General features: G+C 38.5%; 1 protein-coding gene across 2 annotated transcripts in view; it reads left to right on the top strand.

Moving 5' to 3' along the window:
- LOC142398787 (guanine nucleotide exchange factor VAV3-like) overlaps positions 1-18,984 on the top strand; it is a 58,902-nt gene extending 39,918 nt beyond the window's left edge. Inside the window, exons 21-27 of one of the 2 annotated variants that reach the window (XM_075482961.1) lie at positions 2,984-3,049; positions 3,302-3,336; positions 3,497-3,613; positions 7,882-7,969; positions 8,384-8,513; positions 14,837-14,985; positions 16,214-18,984. In XM_075482961.1, coding sequence (XP_075339076.1) covers positions 2,984-3,049; positions 3,302-3,336; positions 3,497-3,613; positions 7,882-7,969; positions 8,384-8,513; positions 14,837-14,985; positions 16,214-16,255 — 627 coding nt within the window. In that variant the 3' untranslated portion in view covers positions 16,256-18,984. Of the gene's footprint in view, positions 1-2,983; positions 3,050-3,301; positions 3,337-3,496; positions 3,614-7,881; positions 7,970-8,383; positions 8,514-14,836; positions 14,986-16,213 lie in introns of those variants that run through there. The other variant, XM_075482962.1, reaches the window with a different exon arrangement.
- Positions 18,985-19,593: the final 609 nt, after the last annotated feature.

Here is a 19,593-nt window from a genome sequence, read left to right as displayed (position 1 = left end):
ATATATATATATATATATATATATATATATATATATATATATATATATAGATGGGTTGACAAAAAGAAAGCAAAAGTGTTTCAGATTGAAGGTAATATTTTTGCAGAAATATATTGACAGTCATAGGACTGTTGTTTGAAAATTAGAAATTGTGTTTTCATTGCCCTTATCAAGCAATTTATATCCATACATGTCCCCAGTCCCCTTTTTTGCCCCTTATGCCTTCTTGCACTGCTATGTTATTCACCTAGTATGGGGGTGTGTTGTTATTCTGACATACTGTATAGTAATAAATTAATAGTAATATTTTCACTTTGTCATATTTTCTGTTAGTTGACATCAGGAAGTAAGCACCTGAACAGAATTAGTGCCCTAAATCTCATGCATAAAGCTAAAAGAATAAATATAAAAAAAATTAAAACTAACTTTGAACACACAAATGAATGTAATGGATATGATCAGATATTTAGCATTGGGCATACTCTATGGTGACTGAAAAATAAGTGGGTATACCTTGTATATCTGTGTGTAGCCTGCATTACTCTACCGGTCATTGTCCGATGGGAGTTGAAACAAACAAAAAAGACAATAATATAAGAGATTATGATTATCCCTAAATAAACATAAATAAACAAACAAGCCATAGTTTGGCCAAGACGAATGAGAGACTATGTCAACAGTGGCTACAGAACACAATGCACTTTTTTGATAAATGATGGTATCTTTTTAGAAATGACTTGCAAAGCAACCATTTTACTTTTCACATGATTTATGTGGGAACGCTCAGAGATTACAGGCAACACAAAAACACAATAACCTAATCATATACCTTGTTTACTTCTTCTTCCAAATCAGTCCTAAAGTTCAAACAGATTGACTGTCCACCATTATTTTTATATATGCGCATAATCGAAGCAAATATTGGCCATTTTAACAATGCAACATGCTAATACTAAGCCATGCTTTACTCACATCACTGAGACATTAAAGTGATACAGAAAAATGGTTAACTGCGAGGAAGCTGGTCCTCAGGGTCTGAGGATAAGGCAAAGTAGCCATTAGGCGTTATTTAAATACGCTGTTTAGTCACATCTATAATTTACTGAAGGACACCCTTGATTTCACACAAGACATTTTTGGGAATTCAGAACTAGTGTTTCTGAAGGGAGAGGATATCTCCCATCAGTGTGTATTTTGAGCTTTGTAATTATGTAGTTCTTTATCAGAAACAGAAAAGCTATAATACACACTGCAGGGAGGTAATGAGCCAAAAAATCATAATATGGCCTCTTCAAACTTAGCTTAACCCCACCAAATCAAGTCGATTTCCCTCAGTCAAAACCTGAGATGCCACTTACTGGTTGCATTTCCTTCAATTTACGTGCATTTTCAATTTGTGCATACAAAGTCTTGGATGGAAAAACTGATCAAGTGAAAATAACTCAAAACAGTGCAACAGACTTTATACACCTGTTGGAAAACTCATCATTAAAAGCTGAATGCCACTAATTGCAAGTGACCATTTCAGAGTGCAAATGATGAAGTACAGAAATCCTGATATGGAACTGCAACAGCACATGCCTTTGTATGGCAGTGTATCACATGACAGGTATCATCTGAAAAGATAACATCTGGACATTTACGTAAAACACATTCATCTATTTAGACACTGTATCAATCACAATTGAAACATTGTTAAAAAAAAAAAAAATGATACAGTGTTACTTATGACATGGTGTGCCTGTAATGGTGATGCATATCAACAGCTGGTGGCAGTGATGAACTGTGAAATGTCGTATAGTTAATTAGAGGAAAAGATAAAGTAGTTTAGATTTTTATGTAAAGAATAAAGTTTCAAAGCATTCAATAAAAGCCTTTGTTTCAACTAGTTTTTGGGGTGTTATAGTTGCACACAATACGATTTGGTGAGAAACACTGAATCTGAACAAAACCATGTTTGTTTACAATGAAAACTCCACAGGGCACCTTTAATCTTCAGCGTCCCCAGTGGCGCCAGAGGATGGAATTACAGAACATTGAGAATTCATATCCCCTGTTACCCAGAAGGCAATTATCCCCCATCCCCCTGGCAGAACAATACAATCAATCACTGTAATTTCATTTGATCCTCTGGCTGCTGCCTGTTTATGCCAACAGAGTAATAAGTTTAATCTTTATCATACGCTTATCGAAAGCATAACAAATAGAGAAGGGCTCTCAAAAAACCTTTGATGAAATGTTATTACACAGAATGAATCATAGAGATGGGTAAAGATTCGCTTTCCAATCTAGTTACTGGGGCTTGCATGGCCCAAAAAAGCATTTCATACCCTAACAAAGAGGAGTGAAGAGAAAAACATCAACAGGGTAGGAAGCCGAATGAAGAGCTCTATGTGCTCTCACCACTCCTCGTCTTCTCAGATTCACTCAATGGACTTCAAATTGACCTCAAACTCAGAACTGGAAACTCAGATTATCTGGAGCTTAATGCTGATATGTATTCTTATTACTGTCTACAAGATAATGTACATGATGGGGACTTTATATCATGAAATAAACTGAACTGCCAATACTGAAAATAAGTTATCAATTTTACCATATCAGTTTAGTTATCTGGAGACAAATTTTTTTTCTTTTCTATGTTTGTTGAACAAATGCATGTTTTTTTTTTACGTAAAGCCTGTGGTTGCTTCTGGCGAGTTTGTTAAAAAGCAGTTCTGAGTCAGAGAGCTCCCACTGTTTGGATATTCAAAGACCAGAATAAGATCCATTATTTGGCTCTTGTTTTGATGCAGCACAAATCTAACTGCCGGCATAGTTTGAACCGTAATTAACTTGGGCTGCAAATTAGATGCGCTGTTCGTTGTGTGCTAATTGCTGAGGATTTATCGAAGCGAGAGTAGGAGGGGAAGAGAGAAGAGAAGAAGAAGAGTGGTAGCTCCCAGACACATATAATGCGATTAACAAGCAGTTGCCATTGCAGGGTAAAATTCTGGCGACAAGCAAGATTGGCTTCTTTCCAAGTGATGCTGTGAGGCCTTGCCCATGTGTAAGTGTGCATGTTTATCAAAATCAATAAGGCTAAATTTAGTGTGATTACAATGCATTCAGTAGATAATGGATACTATTGATGTCTTGGCAGAGAGATTTAATGCTTTGAATTGCAGTTTTCTTTCTGCTGTTGAAGACTTATTTTAACCATTAGAAGTAACTTGGATATCACATTACCATAAATGCTCTCCACCCTCTGTGTCGACTCCATTAAAATATGAAATGACCCCAATTTTTTTTTATATGCCAGGTTCCAAAACCAGTCGATTACTCTGCACAGCCATGGTAAGTGAAGAAAAAAACTATAACAAAAACACTTTAGATTGTGTGGAAAAAGCACAATTTATTCTTATGTCATGTTATTGATTGCATTGAATGTTCTCATCCTCATGTTAAGAATGATTGATCGCAGTGTAAGTGCAGTCGTTGTTCATGGATGGTTCAGGTTTGCAGGACCTATGGAGAGATACCAGGCTGAGGTGGAGCTCCTGGACCGAGAAAACAGCACTTACCTAGTTCGGCACAGGAGTAAAGAGTGCAACGAATATGCAATCAGCATAAAGTAAGTGACAGGAGAGTTCTTTGAATTTATTTCAATACCAAATCTAGTACAGTTTGGCTTTCAATATCATTTACCACAAATAATAAGCAAAGCACATACAGTCAACAGCAGTGTTGTGGGCAAAAACACCTTCTAAGGAGAAGCGAGAGACAGGTTGCAAGAATATTTCGAACAAACAAAATACCCACGTGCAAATACCATCTCAGAACAGCTATGCATCTGAAAACAAACAGCTCCTAAAGTTTTAAGTAGATGGGCTGCAGCAGAAGGAGAGCATGCTGTGATCTATTCATGTTGGAAAAAAAAAATAGAAGTTAGACTGACTGTATAATCATGAGCAGCCTTTAACTGAAAAAGTTTGCCTGGACTTAGAATTTTTGAATTGGACCAGGCAAATAATACAAATAATTAATCCAAATAAACATATAACACACAATGGAATCTTTCCTTTACATTACTTTTGCAAACCTGACGTTATACAGTTGGATTTATTAAACCAAATAGTGTTTTAATGGTCAGAATCCAACTCCGCAATATCAAAAATTATATATTTTAATAAATAGAAAAAAAGATCATTTGACAAGGGTTGGATATATTTGGCAGCAAATGAAAAGTCAGTCATTGAAATAGGAAGTAGGAAATGTGTAAGAATCTGAACCACTTTGACAAGGGCGAAATTACAATGTCTGGATGACAGAGCTTTTCCAGAACAGCGGGTCTCACGGGTTGTATGCAGTTGTTAGCACCTGCTAAATGTCATTCGAGTAAGGGCAACCAGTGAACCAGCTACGAACCATGTGTGCAGGGAGCAAAGGCAGTCTGATCCTAGAGATCTACTAAAGAGCCAGTCGCTGAAAACCTTAATCCTGTCTGTGACAGAAAGGTGTCAGGTCACACGGTGAACCACAGCTTGCTGCTTAATGGGTTGTACAGCTGCATACCGGTCAGAATGCCCATGCTGAGCCCTATCCACCGCTGAAAGCCCCTGTAATGAACATGTGAGTGTCAGAACTAGATCAAGCGATGGAACATTGAAACAAAGTATGCTCTGATGAATCACACTTTATTTTACCTCTTTCTTTAACATCATGTGGATGGCTCGGAAAGAGAAAGGCAGCAGGATGCACTGTGGGAAGATGAAAAGCTGGCAGGGGTAGTGCGGTGCTCTCTTGGGAAACTTTCTTGCTTGGCATTTAGGGGAATATGACTTTGATGCATACCCTCTGTCTAACTGTCCATGTAAAGCCCATTATTCCCTAATGTCAGTGACCTCTTTCAGCAGGAAAATTGACCTTGCCACATTGGAAAAATTGAGTTCAAGTTGTTTGATTTGACCTCCCACTTCCCCAGATGCCAATCCAATAGAGCAAATCTTTTGGAAAAACAAACCTAAATCCATAAAAGACACGTTTAGCAACTTAAAGGATGCATTGCTTATTTAATAGTTCATCAGGTGGAGTTAAAATTAGCAACCCATAACGTTTAGTTTGTCATTTAAATTTGATAGTTAAGGTTTACTTCTGTCACCAACAATTATTCAACTGATATTAAGTTGAACTGTGCATTTGATAAGTGTTATGGTAATGGTATTTGATGTGTATTAATGTGGAATGTTCAGGGACAATGATCCTGGAATAAAAAATGTTGAATATAAAACTTAAACTTCTCCAACATTTCTGCATGGCAAGATACTGGAGTTAAGTGTGAAAATACATCCTTTGAATGGGCCCATGTTTTCCATTTATAAAACAACTCTATAAAAACACTGATGCAGCTCATTTTAAGTAGAAATATATGATGGCGGGCTCAGTCAATGCACCTCCGGTGAAGGCAGCAGGAGGAAGGAGTGGAAATTGATGGCTTATTTTACTATTTCTATTGTCTTTGTCTCACACATTTGTTCAAGGAGTTCTTGATAGCTTTGCTTTTCATATAATTTGATGCACTTTGGCTATCACTCTTGGAAATGTATTTCAAAAGTAGACGAGCAACACACTTGAATTCTAGACACCACATGCATCCCATAAGGCCCCAGTAAAAGGCAGCTTTGTCTGCAAGTTAAGTGCCTGCATGTCGCTCTTTTAAAATACAACATTGTCTGTTTAACTAGTTAATATCTTTGAAGCTACATCAAAGCTTGTTCACTCTTTTTTACAAAATAAAAAAAAAGAAGAAAGGACAATCGAGTCCCTGTGACCTGGAATGAGCTCTGCATGCGAATATAACGATGGACGGAGCACTCTGAAGCACACTCAGAGTGTTTGGATGTTAAGCCAGTGACACCATTCCAGCCCATTTAGTTTGGTAGACTCATACTGTTACTCATTCATAGCTTTGATCTACAGATCCAGTTACTGAACACTCCGATACTAATTGCCTGTCTTAGTGCTTATGATCATTATCACGATGGCTGTTGGAGATAATGAAGCTTTATACAGACAGCTCTTACTAATCAACTGGAACTGTCTAATGTCAAACACTACAAGCGGTCAGTTGGTGTGTATGTGTGTGTGTGTGTGTGTGTGTGTGTGTGTGTGTGTGTGTGCTGAATGATGTTTGTGTGTGTATGCGCAGCCTTGGGAGCTGATAGGAGAAAAGAGGACTGTGCCTTCATGAAACGGGCCTCATCTGTCTCCATGCATTATCCTGCTTATAACTCAGCATCTATCAATAATGTATTAGACCCCATATTTTAATAATGTATCAGTGAATTTGCAACATAACTGTATTCTTCTCATCTGTCATACACTGCACTAGGATATTTACAAAACCTATCTGTCTCCAGTGCAACTTGCACATCACCATATAGGAGATTAGCTATCTACAGTACTGTGCTTGCAAATGGCTTGACAACACACCTCCTCTTTTTTCTGTAGATAGGTACTTTAATAAACCTATAAAGGACATTGTTGCTATAGTATGTATGCTCTGAGTATGTGGGTTTTTTCCTTTTTTTAGTCACTTAAATATTCCCAATAGTTAGCCTGAGCGAGGATTTTTACAAGACAAAAGATTATTTAGACACTTGATTATGTAGAAAACCATCATTTATTTACAGTATGCTTTTTTATCAATGTGATACATATTTTCCTTCAAATGGGAATCAAATTAGGATGATTTATTTCACAAGTTGCCAAAGTTTGTTTTACATTTACAAAATCTGAAACCATTTGTGAACAACAACTTACAAGCTGAAAATCTTACGTAACAGAAATTTTCTTTCGTAAAAGAAGCTTTGGTGTAGGATTCCCTTTCCTATTTGACTGGCAGTAGTCCTCTTAGTCCAAGTATTAAAACTTAATGATCTGCAAACTGCAGTGTGTCCACTAAAAATGGTCACATCCTTTTTGTAGCACAAGAAACCACAAATATATGTTGTCCCCGCCTCCCATATGTAGCCTGTGAAAGCTTCAAGGTGTAGTTCGACATTTTCCTGCCATTTGAAAAAGATCAAACACATGTTACCCTTTGTTTTATTTTATATCTAAACAGTGTTACTGATCTTATTGCCCTGTTATAATTGTAGTTATGATTGTATTTAAGCTGTTTGCTGCAAAAAAAGTGTAATCAGCCTAATTTTTAGAATGATGAACACAATCCCGCAACATCCCTACTGCAGTAATGCCACATGAATTTGAGATAATGTTATTCTGCTTTCCATTCAGCTTGTTCCACTGTTTGCTGGCTTACAAGACTTGCCTATTGTTAATTTCAATAATTAGCTTTTCTGCTGTAACAAGTCCAAAAGTCTGCTGTGACAAAGGCACATTATTCTTGTGGGACAATTGGCTGTAACCAAAGAAGTAGTTCATTAAATTTTGACAAACATTTTTGACAGTAGTGTCCAAAGCCCTTTTTAAAGAGAGAGAGAGAGAGAGTAACATAACGATGCAGGATGCATCCCTGGTTTATTAGTTGATAGCATACAGGAATATTTAGCAAATGCTCAACTCTAGAAATGATTAATACCCTGAGAAATGTTTATCAGTGACTTCAAAAGTTGAGTGTGCAAAAGCCAAAACATAGAAATTGCTCATATGATTGTACGAGATGAATCTGACGAGGCCTATAACTCTTTTGTTATTAACTGTGACGAGTGAAAAGGAACTGATTACCATAAAGGAAGAGAAAACCAGAGGTGTTTGGCTTGGCATGACAACCACTTTGTCAGCTCAGTCAGACCTCCGTGACAGTTCGCCATAGATACTGGACTAATGTGAAAGCATGTATAGTTGATTAGCAGCCCATGTCTTATTCATCCTTCACAGGTTCAACGATAAAGTCAAGCACATTAAGATTCTGACCAAGGATGGGGGCTTTTATATTGCTGAGAATCGACTCTTCAAGACTGTGCTGGTAAAGGCTTTGGCTTCGTATAGATTTTTCTCTGCCCCACAGACTGCTGCAGCATTAAAGAGTGTAATCATTTTGACATTTCCTTTGCTGCACTCTACTGATATAAATACTATTTTCAGCTGAGTAAAGATATGTTGTTTTGTGTAATTGATGATAATGTCTCTATGAGTCATTTATTTGACAATTTTTTCACTGAAATGGGCAGATGGAAAAAATATTTTGTGTTGTGTTGCCCTGCTTAAAAACACTTTCTTAATACTGGCTCAAGTAATGTCAGACTAGTAGTATCTTCTTAAATAACCATCACACATTCCTTTGTGTTTGTTTCTATACATTTGTACCAAATACTCTAGTTTCACTCTGGCTCACAGGTGTTAAGGTTCTGTTTTTTCTTCTTGCGCTTGTTTTACACAGGATTTGGTGGAGTACTACAAACAGCATTCACTAAAGGAGGGTTTCAGCAGTCTTGACACCTCTCTGCAGGTTCCCTACAGGGAACTGTCCAATGGAAACATGCCCAGGGCCATTACCAAGGTTGACAGTGGTGAGTTTGCTTCACAAACATCCAGGTTCCTTCCGTGTCACTATCTGCCTGACATGTGCTACAAGTTAAGATCAGATCTTGATCCAGTCATAGCTGAAAGACAGAGTATTTGTTTTGACCTGATTCGGGGACCAGCTTAACCTCCAAGAAAAAACAGGCCAGATCAGATAAAGATTTTCTTTTTTTTTTCCTCCGAGCAGACAGCAAAGCCTGCATATATGACAGGGGCAGTCAGTGATTTGTGTTTTCCATGTCATCAAATAGAAACAATAGAACCAACTGAAACCAGACACAGTTTGCTGGAATCGGTATCTCAACTACACTGCATTTTTCTATTACAGGTATACACCATTTTGCAAAATTATGCAGAGTGCATTGCTTGGTTCTTAGACAGTCAAGGTAAAAAAAAAATAATATTGACATTTCTTAATGTACAACAGCCGTATATTTGAATGAAGAAGCAACTTGTGTAAAATTAATCAGGACTATATACAAACAATTGTCTGACAGACCACAATATTGCATACATATTCTGACCTTATCGTGATTTATTTGCTCATTTTCACATTCCAAAAAAGGCTTATTGATGATTTTCAGGTGATCTCTAAGAATATGTGCTATGTTATAAACTCAGCTGTGTATAGTGATCAAGCAGCTTAATTACCTCACTTAAATTAGATCAATAAAGTAACTCAACTGACACAGAAAATCTTCAATATCTTCCTTAAAATATATTAAAACTATAACCTACCTAGCGTGTCAAAATGTCAAGGGTTCTGAGTTATGTCCAAGGTATAAAGGGCTGAAACACGACCACCAATCACTGAGTTTCACTATAGTTAAAGCATTAAGAAGCCCAAGAAACACCTTAAGCCCGATTTCCAATGGTTTATGGACAGATTAAATGAGAGTGACTCATTTAAATGAGCAGATGGGTGGACCCATGCTGGAATACCACCATTTGATAGCAGACACATGTCTGAGTCAATTGCGAGCACTGTGGAGGAGTGGTACTGGTACTGTATGGTTTTAAGTACTGGCTAAATACAAGGTATGCACCTTAAAAAACAGTTCTTGATCCATTGAACATGTCCATCAACATATGAACTCGACAACATGAGACCGTGCTCTCTGTTGGAGTGGATTCATCACAGTGGCGATCCAGGAAATGGAAGAACACATGGCTGCAGGAAGGAGAAGAGTTCAACAACAAATTTTCTCCTAAATAACAGAAAACAATTTTGCACCTCATAATTAAAGTCAAAACCTTGATTATGTTAAATGAAAGTAACAATGCACTTATGTCTCTACTATGGAAATTTAGGAACTTGCATTACTACCACTTCGACTACCATTTCAACCTACAAATATGTGCTTTGTTGCTTGTTAACAGTCATCTGTGATGACGATCCAGATCTAGTTCAATACCCTGCACAATAGAAAATAACAGCAATGACTCCCGTCTAAGCTCTGTAAAGTCTCAAGCTGGAAGTGAGAATGTGTGGGCTAGAAATATTTAGCGCGGCACAATGACTGAGGATGATTCCTTGACAAAGAGCACAGGATGGACAGCAGCAGGTTTCCTTGGAAGGTATGACTCATTCAGATTGTAATGAATACATATTAATCTTATAACCCAGACTATTGTGTGTGGATATGAAATGAAAAACAAGGTTAGCAGGGCTGGCTGAAGTTTGGTGCAACTGGGTATCAAACAAAATAATGATAAATTACCTTCATGAAAATATGGCGCCAATTCAGTAGCAACTGAATTGTCTTTGATCATTTCATATTGAATGGACATCATCCATAATAACATAATTACACAAGAATGAACCTTTCTGTAATTATTTCATGTTATTTGATTGATGAGAAAATCAGTTAGACTCCCATGTGACAGGCTCTCACACAGACATAATCAAGCATGCTCTTGCTGCTGTATTGCTGAAGTATTGCATGGTAGAGCAGTGATTCTTGGCCATGAGCAGTGCAAAGCATAATCTTTGAACACAACCTGTCGGCTTTGACAAGCACGTATGTATGCAGGGACGTGCTTAAACTCACTGCGTCATTTCTTCCCTTCAGAGGTAGTTGGTCATTCACTCTTGCATGTAAAGGATAACAAGAACAGGGTTTCAAAGAAGAATATTAGAGTAGGTGGCAAGTTGGGGAAAGGTGAGTTTGAGAGAGAGGCAGGAAATGCAGGTAAAATGTAATGGGCAGACAGGGGAAGGAAGAAGAGACATGGAAAGAAAGACAATACAGTTGGATATGTGGTATCTTGTACTAACATGTAGTTTGTACTTTTATACGTGCTAAGATTGACAAACATTCAAACAAATAAAAAAAACTGTACGATTACATTTACACCTTGCTGAAATCCAAGACATTCCAATTCTAACCGCCTCCAGATGTCATCTTGCTGATCCCGTCATATTGTATTTGTAAGGTATTCTATGGACATTTGAGAAGCAAATGTGTTTCCTTAAGCATTCCCTCTGTGCATGCTAATAAGTGTAAATGGCTTTGACGAGACAGAGAACGATAAGGAGATATGGAGTATGAGAGACAGAAAGAGAGCAAAAGACAAAAGAGCGACTGGAAAACAAAAACAAAAGGAGCCTCAGCAGCTTACCAGGCTTGGCAGGGAGGTCCCAGTTAGGGCTCAGTGCCTCAGGCAAGCACCAGGAGCCTTCTACTCCAAAACGTCACACTCCGCACTCTGCTCAGCTCTGAGATGGCTTCACAATTTTCCTGACAGGACATGACATTTCACTCGGGCTGGCTGTGGAAAAAAACTGTGTGACTGCCGCCTGCTGACACATACCTGGGGGAATACCCCTGGTCCGACTGAGAGACCATGGCTTCTTCCACTAAACTGGGAAAAGTTTGCAAATACGATCTGATCTAAAAGAGCAGGGAGCAGCTGGAGGTAAACTGCCTTAACTTGAAGAGATATGTGTGTAAACAACCAGCAGACAAGGCAAGCAGCTGAATGCTGGAACAAAGTCAAAGTTAGCCTTTAAAATTCTACTGCATGCTCGTCCGTCAGCCTGCTTTGGCAACGGTGGTCTCCTCGTGCATCTGGCTTCAAAGCAACACTCTAAGAGATGCTTTTGTGTATTGCTGCCGTTCACTGTGCTGCTTTCTCTCATGAAGCCTTGACAGATCCGTTGTTGCCTCAAATGCATTCAGGGTTTGATTATTATTACCTTAAGTCGTCCACCCCCATAGACAGACTGAGTGTGGGCACCGTATTCCATCTGATAAACAGCCTCTGTGGAAAGACAGATGTCACCCAAAGCACAATAAAAATGTTTGAATCTCAAAACATAGACATGGCAAGGAAGATGGAATGCAAGGCTGGGCAAACAGTCACAAGATGCAAAACTAGTGAAAAACAATCAATATTCTGGAGTAAGCTGTCTGGAAAAAGCCAAGAAAGCATCTTTAATAAATGTGACTGTGCTTTTTATCATAAATTTGAAAATGATTTGCAATGCAATGATCTTTTAATGTCTGTCAGGAAGATCAATCTGTAGTAAATGATTCATTTGAATTTTAATGCTATTGGGGTTCACAGTTTTGTTTTCTTATGGTATTGATTGTGGATGCAACCGTACTTCCTAAGGATGAGAATGATTGATTTAGTGCAGTTTAGTCAGACAATTGACTTGTTAGCCTCAGCATGTAGGGGGCAAGAAGAAGGCATAGAATCATATTGTTGAGTTAACAGTAGGAGCTGTTTTCTCAGCATGCGGCTCACGTTGGATTTCACACGGGAGCAGTCGGCGTCGTTGGCAGTGTGGAATCCTTGCCGTGTCCTTGTCAGGGCACCATGCTGTTCTCAGACATACACTTACCCACATGTTGCTGCTTTGGCTTGCCTGGTTTGAAGCTAAAAGGGTTGCTAATGCAGTATGACCGAGGGAAAGTTGTCAAAGCACAATAGATTTACATGTCTATGTGATAACAACTAATAGAAAAAGCATGGTCAAAAGAGTTTCTTCAAAGATAGTTGCATAGAGAAGTCGTCTGACAGATTTGAACTAGATCATCCAAAAAAGCAGTAGTCAGAATTAAGGACAAAAAAATTACACAGGAATTTTTGAAAAATAAATTCTTGGCCTTTGCTGGGGCCTATCCCAGCTGTCATTGGGCGAGACGCAGGGTACACCCTGGACAGGTCGCTAGTCCATCAAAAGGCCACACAGAGACGAACAACCATCCATGCTCACAGTCACTCCGAGGGTCAATTTAGATGTTAACCTAACATGCATGTTTTTGGATGGTGGGAGGAAGCCGGAGTACCTGGAGAGAAACCACGCATACGCGGGGAGAACATGCAAGCTCCACACAGAAAGACGTCAGCTGGGATTCGAACCTTGCTGTGAGGCAACGGCAACAATTCATCTCAATATATCACTGCATAGAAGTCTCTTTAGACGTTGTACTAATGTCTTTAGCAGAAAGCATTAATTAAATAAAGTGGAACAAAAATAGGAGAAAATTCCAATGAAAATAGAAAAAATGTTTATGTACCTGGTGAAATGATAATTCGTTTGATGGTCTTACTGTTTTTTCCTCTCATTTTACATTACACTCCCACCAGTATTTGCTTTTTCCTTGTTTTTTTTATTACTTTGACAACTTTTCCACTTTCTCTCTCCTTCACTCTCTCACACATTCTTTTTCTGTCAAACTTGTGTTTACTTTGCTTTATGTACTCTTTTTGCTCCCACCGCGGCCTGAACCCCCCCCCCCCTCTCCCAACCCTATCACTTGCTATGTTTCTCTATAGTTCCTCCTGGCGGCTGCAGCTTTGTTCCTCCCTCCTCCTCGCCTTTCTGGTCAGGTACAGGTGCTGCTTTTTTACTCTCTTTGTCCCCTCCCCCTCGCTGTATTTCCAAACTTCTAGGTTTCAGAAGATGAACTTGTTTCTCCTGTCTTTGTTTAAAAAATGTTATCCTGTTATGCTGCTTCTATGTCACATTATAAAATGTTTCAGTTGCCATGTGGAGAATTTAATTCACATCAACATCATGCAATCTAAATTTAAATTTAAAGTTATTATGAATTCTCGTAGTTATGATGCTCTGTATTCTTTTTGGAAAACATTATTGCAAAAATTCTGAACAAGTTCAAACAAGATGCAAAGCCCCCATTGCTGGAATTTTCATTGTATTAAATCCAGCAATCACTATCAATTCAGAAAATTTAAAAAAAAGCAGAAACAAAAAGCTTTTGTTGTTTTAATTTATGAACCATGACAGATATGGTGTAGAACGAGAATGGTTAATTCAATCTTAGTATCCATTAAAATTTGAGAATGAAAAGCCAGCAGTGGTGGCAACATCTTGATATAATAAGTAAGGTGAGATTTAGGGAGGTTTTTTTTTCTTTCCCCATTTCCATTCAGCTGGCATGGTTTGAAAGAAGAATAATAGTCTAATAAGATAACTTTGTTTGTGTTGTTCTGTTTGCACCTCTGTGCATGAGCATGTAATGTATATGCATACATGTATTTGTGGGGCTGAGCATCTGCCTTCCATGATGTGCCTCTTTGTGCATGAGGGAGTGAATTTATTCCTTTCATCCAGCATAGCTTCACAGTTGTGTCATCTGTATTTTTGAAGATAAGGTAAACAAACCTTTGCACACCTGTGTTCACATGTGATATGAGCCCTGACCTGCATGTGTAGGAATAATCTTGTTTAGCCTGATAAGTGAGGATGGCTTCCCTGAGCTAACTTTAATATTAGCTTTTAATAAGTTCAAATGACCACAACATGACCACAACAACCCCTGACCTTCAACTTTACTGTGTGCCAGGTCCCAACAAGCTGGACTGTTGAATGTTTCTTCTCTCTTACGAGTGAATGTGATTCTTTCTCTTTCTTTTTCCTCTTTTTATTTGCTTCCACACGTTGCATGACTCAAGTCCATGAGTCAAGGCTCTTTGTTACCTTTCTAGCCCCTGCTGTACTGACTTTCCTGTGAGCAGTCCCTCCAAGACACGAAATTCACACCATTGTAAACCTAGTTAGAACGATATCAAAACTCATCTTATAAGATGAAAGATGAACAAAATTTAGTTAAACAAAGATTGCACTCTGGTCATTCATTTTTGTTACAGTAAATGTGAAAGCATGTTTAATCTCAGCTGTCAAAACAGCATCAGATTAAATGTTTGCCTGGTGTACTCAGTCCCTTTGAAGCTCAAGTTGTGCCCGAATATTTGTCTATATCACCCCAAAAACTCTGATGGTATTGTCAGATTATTTCTGATCTATGTGATAAAATGAGTCGTCTCTCTGTCTCAGTCTTTTCTCCTAGAGTGGTTGGCGTTGCAGTGGCACGTTACGATTTCAGCTCCAGAGACACACATGAGCTCTCTCTACTGCAGGGAGACATTATCAAGATCTATACCAAGGTGTCCAGCGGGTGGTGGAAGGGAGAAGTCAACGGCAGGGTGGGTTTATGACCTATTACCATGCTGCCCTTTTTACATTTTTAGAGTTAATCGTGATGTTCTTTACACAAAATTGGTAAAATTATTGTCGAAGAAGCAACTGGAGTAGGAGTTACGTGAATCTGGTTTTCACAGTGGTCCTAAAAGTGGATAAAGAGAGACCAATTAAAGACAGGGAACAAAGGTTTTATGCTTGTTTTTTTTTTTTTTTTTGTAATGAGTAGCACAAGCTTGCATTTCATTACTTTCATTGTTAAGTGAAACCAAGTGATCCAAACAGATAAATAAAGCCAAAGTAGATATAGAAATCTACATTTCAACGAATGGCCACTGAAAGATGGTGCCAAAAATGTGTGAATCTTCACAGAGTCCTCTATAAAATACCCAATATTATAGCATTAAAAAAAAGACTTTTACTCGTTTTAAAGATTGTTTCAGTCTCTGATTCAGTCTTAATCATATGATCCGTGTTGCTTTGAGTGACAGGTATTAAAAGCTGTCCAGTGAATGTGTTAATGTTCTTCCTCAGGTCCTTTCCTTGCATGTCAATTCTAGCTATAAAAATTCTAGATTCTCAGCAAATTACAACATTTGTTTGTCATCATATTGACTTCATATCAACAAGTTTCACTGTGGTGTCAGTGTGTAAGAACATGAAAATGTAGATGCTGAAAGTACAGCTTACTTGTTAAGATGATTTTTAGTCCATTTTTGACTGTTCTTAAGTTACAGCTGAGCAACTTTCATGTCCAATTTTACTTTTCAAGTTATCAACCATGCATAAAACAAAAATAACTAGAGGCATGATATGATTAAAGAAAATTTAGCAGGCATGCTGCGCTGCAAAAGAAAGGTCAGTAATGTGCGCACATGCAGCTGCGACGCAGTAGCTCAGCAAAGCACACACCACATTTCAGGTGTAAAACAGGCCTCAGACTTAGTATTCTTCTTTGACCAATCTTAGGTGAAAAGACTTGTGAACCCTGTGAAAAGGGTTGTTGTCTTGCTGCATTACTCACTTATTCTTGAGATTCACTTCTTGGACAAATGTCCTGACATTATTTTCAAAACTGGTATCTCTTTGTCTACTTTTGGGACGTGTGAAAATCTGATCATTTTTTGGGTCAGAGATATAGAAACTTCTAAGTATCCTTTTAGCACTGCCTAAAGGATATGTCTAGTATGTGTCAGAGCTGCTACCTCATTGCTTTCCGTTTCTGATTCTCAGGTGGGCTGGTTTCCCTCTACCTATGTGGATGAAGAGGAATGACTGCGTTTGGTGAATAATGTCTATTCAGCATCCACTGAAAACTGACCACTTGCGTGCAATGTTGCTCTGCTACTGGAAGTCTGATCTCTTTGACAAAACTCTTGGACTCGGACATGAGAGGAGGTGGCAGCGCCCTTAAAAAACCCTGGTCCTGTTCTCTGCAGAGCTCTCACACGAGAGTGGGGGTTGTCAAATCAGCGAATCCAGGAGTGTCACGCCACATCTTGCCTCTCGGTGACTCTGTCTGTCCCCACGGTCCACAAGAAAGAACATGTGGTGCACCTAAATAACCCGCCCCCCCTGCATTCCTTCTCACTTTCTCTTATAATTGATGACTCCATTGGCTGTTGAAAAACTTGTCTTCCCTGTCATCATGTTTCAACAACAGGAACGCTTAATCCCCCCAACTGGAACCGAGATCCAGCTGACATTGCGCCACCCAGGTTCTCTAGCAGTTTTAAATGGAAACGATGGAGGAGCTTTGACTTTGGCTGGAACACTGAAGTCGTCTTGGCTTCAAGAGGACATCAAGACTTCAAGAACTTCAAGAATTTGTTTCTAAATCCCAAACACTGGATGGATAAACACTTACTTTAAATGCAATTCTTTAAAATGGATTTGACAATCTCTGAAAAAAGGACGAAAAGACTGATTTATCATTCATGTCCTGTGCATCCACTGAAAGTTGGACTTAGGAGGGGCTCGAAGTGGTTTTCTACAAGGTGACGACTGAACACACATCTGGAGACAAGAAACTGATAAAGTGCTGTAATCTACAAAGCACAGTTACCTGTTCACTCTTTTACATATACACTTACAGACCAGTGGTGCTTGGTTGCTGTTTGGAAAAACTTGGGATTCGAGGTCTTTCCCAAGAACACTTGGGCATGCTGAAGGATTAGTGGAAAATCGCTCCAGCACCTGAACCTCGGCCGTTCGTTGTTGAAAGTAAAATAATTGAAAAGCTTTTTAACTTGTAATGCAATAGCATAAATGTGTATAGCATACACATGGACACACATTCATCAAAGATGATTCGTCAACATGCACAAAAGGAGTCAAAGACTAAACAGGAAGTGCAAATGTGGTGTGTATTGTGTTCTTAGAGGTACGCTGTGAGCTCCTCAACCTTTTTGAATTTATTGTGGAAACCAGAGCGCCCTTTTGCATTCCACAGATTTTATGTTTACCTCGACTCTTTTTAGTTTCAGAATGAGTGATTCAAGGGTGATGTAATAGCTGTTCACTTTAGAGCAAAGGTAGCACAAGGGCGTGAAGTGATGAGGTTTTCCTTCAAACGTGAACACCCCGCTAACCATGTGTGAGACATCAATATTTAATAAAAGCATACTCTTTGAATTGTACTTTTGAAATTCAATCGGCTATTTTTCCCTATTCAGACAAATTTTAAATTGCATTAACAAAGGCACTGCAGTTGCATCACAAACCAGAGCCGTGTCTGACACGGCCTTGGATAACTGGCAGGGCTCAAATAATAGCTACACAAACAGAACAGAAAAGAGACATGAAGGCAGTCATGGTGCAGGAACATGTAAGCACTGCAAAGTCTTTTTTTTTTTTTTTTTTATATATATATAAATTCAATTCAACGTAAACACAAGAAACTTGTGCTAAAGAAAAAAATGGACCATAAATGTCAGTTCCTTTGAACATTTGAAAACAGTCAACATTCCTTTCAACAAACTTGCATTACATTGTATGATTTGCAGCACAGTTTTCTCAGTCATCGATACTGAGAAATCCTGTATTTGCAAGATAAATCTCGATTAGTTACCAATGAAGAGACCTCTGATGAAGCACTGCTTGAAAATCTTTTTTTTCCTTGTTTAAATTTGACCTCCAGCACATTTTGTGCTGATCTTTTGATTGAAAATAAAACCTGAGCAAAAGCTTGAGAAGAATGGCTCAGCCAAAGAAAAAGAATATGAAGAAGTTGTAAAAAGGTACAGATCATAGCACCTGCCTGAGGTCTTCAAATGTAATCAAACTCAACATAATTGAAAAGGGTTGGTAATTTTCATAGAATAAAAGATTTATTTGATTAAAACTAACATTTTATTTGCTCAAATTAATCTGAACAAGTTGAATGTTGCTTAATCCTGAGGTATTGGACCTATGGTCGCTGTGTGTCATACTTACTGGAAACTTACTGTAAGACAGCTAAGTCTGCAAAGTCAACAAAGTCTTATTTAGACAGTTTTTCTGCATGTCTAAATCTCAAATGCTGCTCCACAATCTCTCTTTGATGGTTTGGTGTTGTAATCTATTCATCATGGCTTACAAGAGTCCTTTTCAGGCGTCAGATACATAAAATCGATCGCTTCATCAATCTGTAAAAATAATGGCACTCAGTCATTCTGGCATGGGTGGCTTTTGCATTAATGTTTCTCACGCTTCATTCAGGCTTGCCTGTGAAAGTGATGGAAAGACCCACAATGTGCACGTGATATTTGCCATTCACATGAGAGTTGAAAGCACATCAACTGAGGTTCTCTTACTATTGCAACTTTTTTATATGTCTCAACTGTGTTTTCCAGTGTCCCCTGAATGTGGGAAGGATCAACTTATTATCACAGCAGCGCCCTATTAAACTGAGACAATCCAGGGCACAGAAGTATATGGCCGTTGCTCTGTTGGAGTCTGTAACTATTTCGTACGGAAGCATTTTTGAGTCGAAACATTACAAATGTGTACTCAAGAATTTATTTAAGAATTTATTGTTGCTAGCAATCTCAATAATTGTTTTACTAGAAATAAAGAGTTTAGTATCTAATGTAATAATTTTAACATCAATTCACTATAAGTATGCTATTTTTGCATACCAATATACAGAACATTTCTAATACTCTTCAGGGTTTTAAGAGGGCTGCAGACCATCTCAGCTGCCACTGGGCAAGAGGCTGGGTACAACCCAGAAGGGCCAAAAGTCCATCACAAGGATGTGACTGGCGACCAGTGACAGTGAAGTCCATCACAGGGCCACACAGAGACAAACGAAACGAACAACCATGCACATCAGGGTCAATTTAGAATCGCCACTTAGCCCAACATGCATGTTTTTGGACAGTGGGAGGAGGCGTGGGTACTCGGAGATAACTCACACATACACAGGTAGAACATGCAAACTCCACACAGCTGCAATGTGAACCAGGGGCTCTCTTGATGTGGGGCTACAGTGCTAACTGCACCACAGTGCAGCCCAAACCCTGTCTATGGGACTGCTATTCCAGACATGGAATTATTAGTATGTGCTAATACTTGTTGCTGTATTCACAAGTGATCATTATGATTTATGAAAAGTAGATTTATTCAAGTTT

The sequence above is a fragment of the Odontesthes bonariensis genome, chromosome 14, assembly GCF_027942865.1.
Source record: "Odontesthes bonariensis isolate fOdoBon6 chromosome 14, fOdoBon6.hap1, whole genome shotgun sequence".
NCBI lineage: Eukaryota > Metazoa > Chordata > Actinopteri > Atheriniformes > Atherinopsidae > Odontesthes > Odontesthes bonariensis.
Note: the sequence above shows the minus strand (reverse complement) of the source record. Positions and strands in the feature narration are given on the sequence as shown.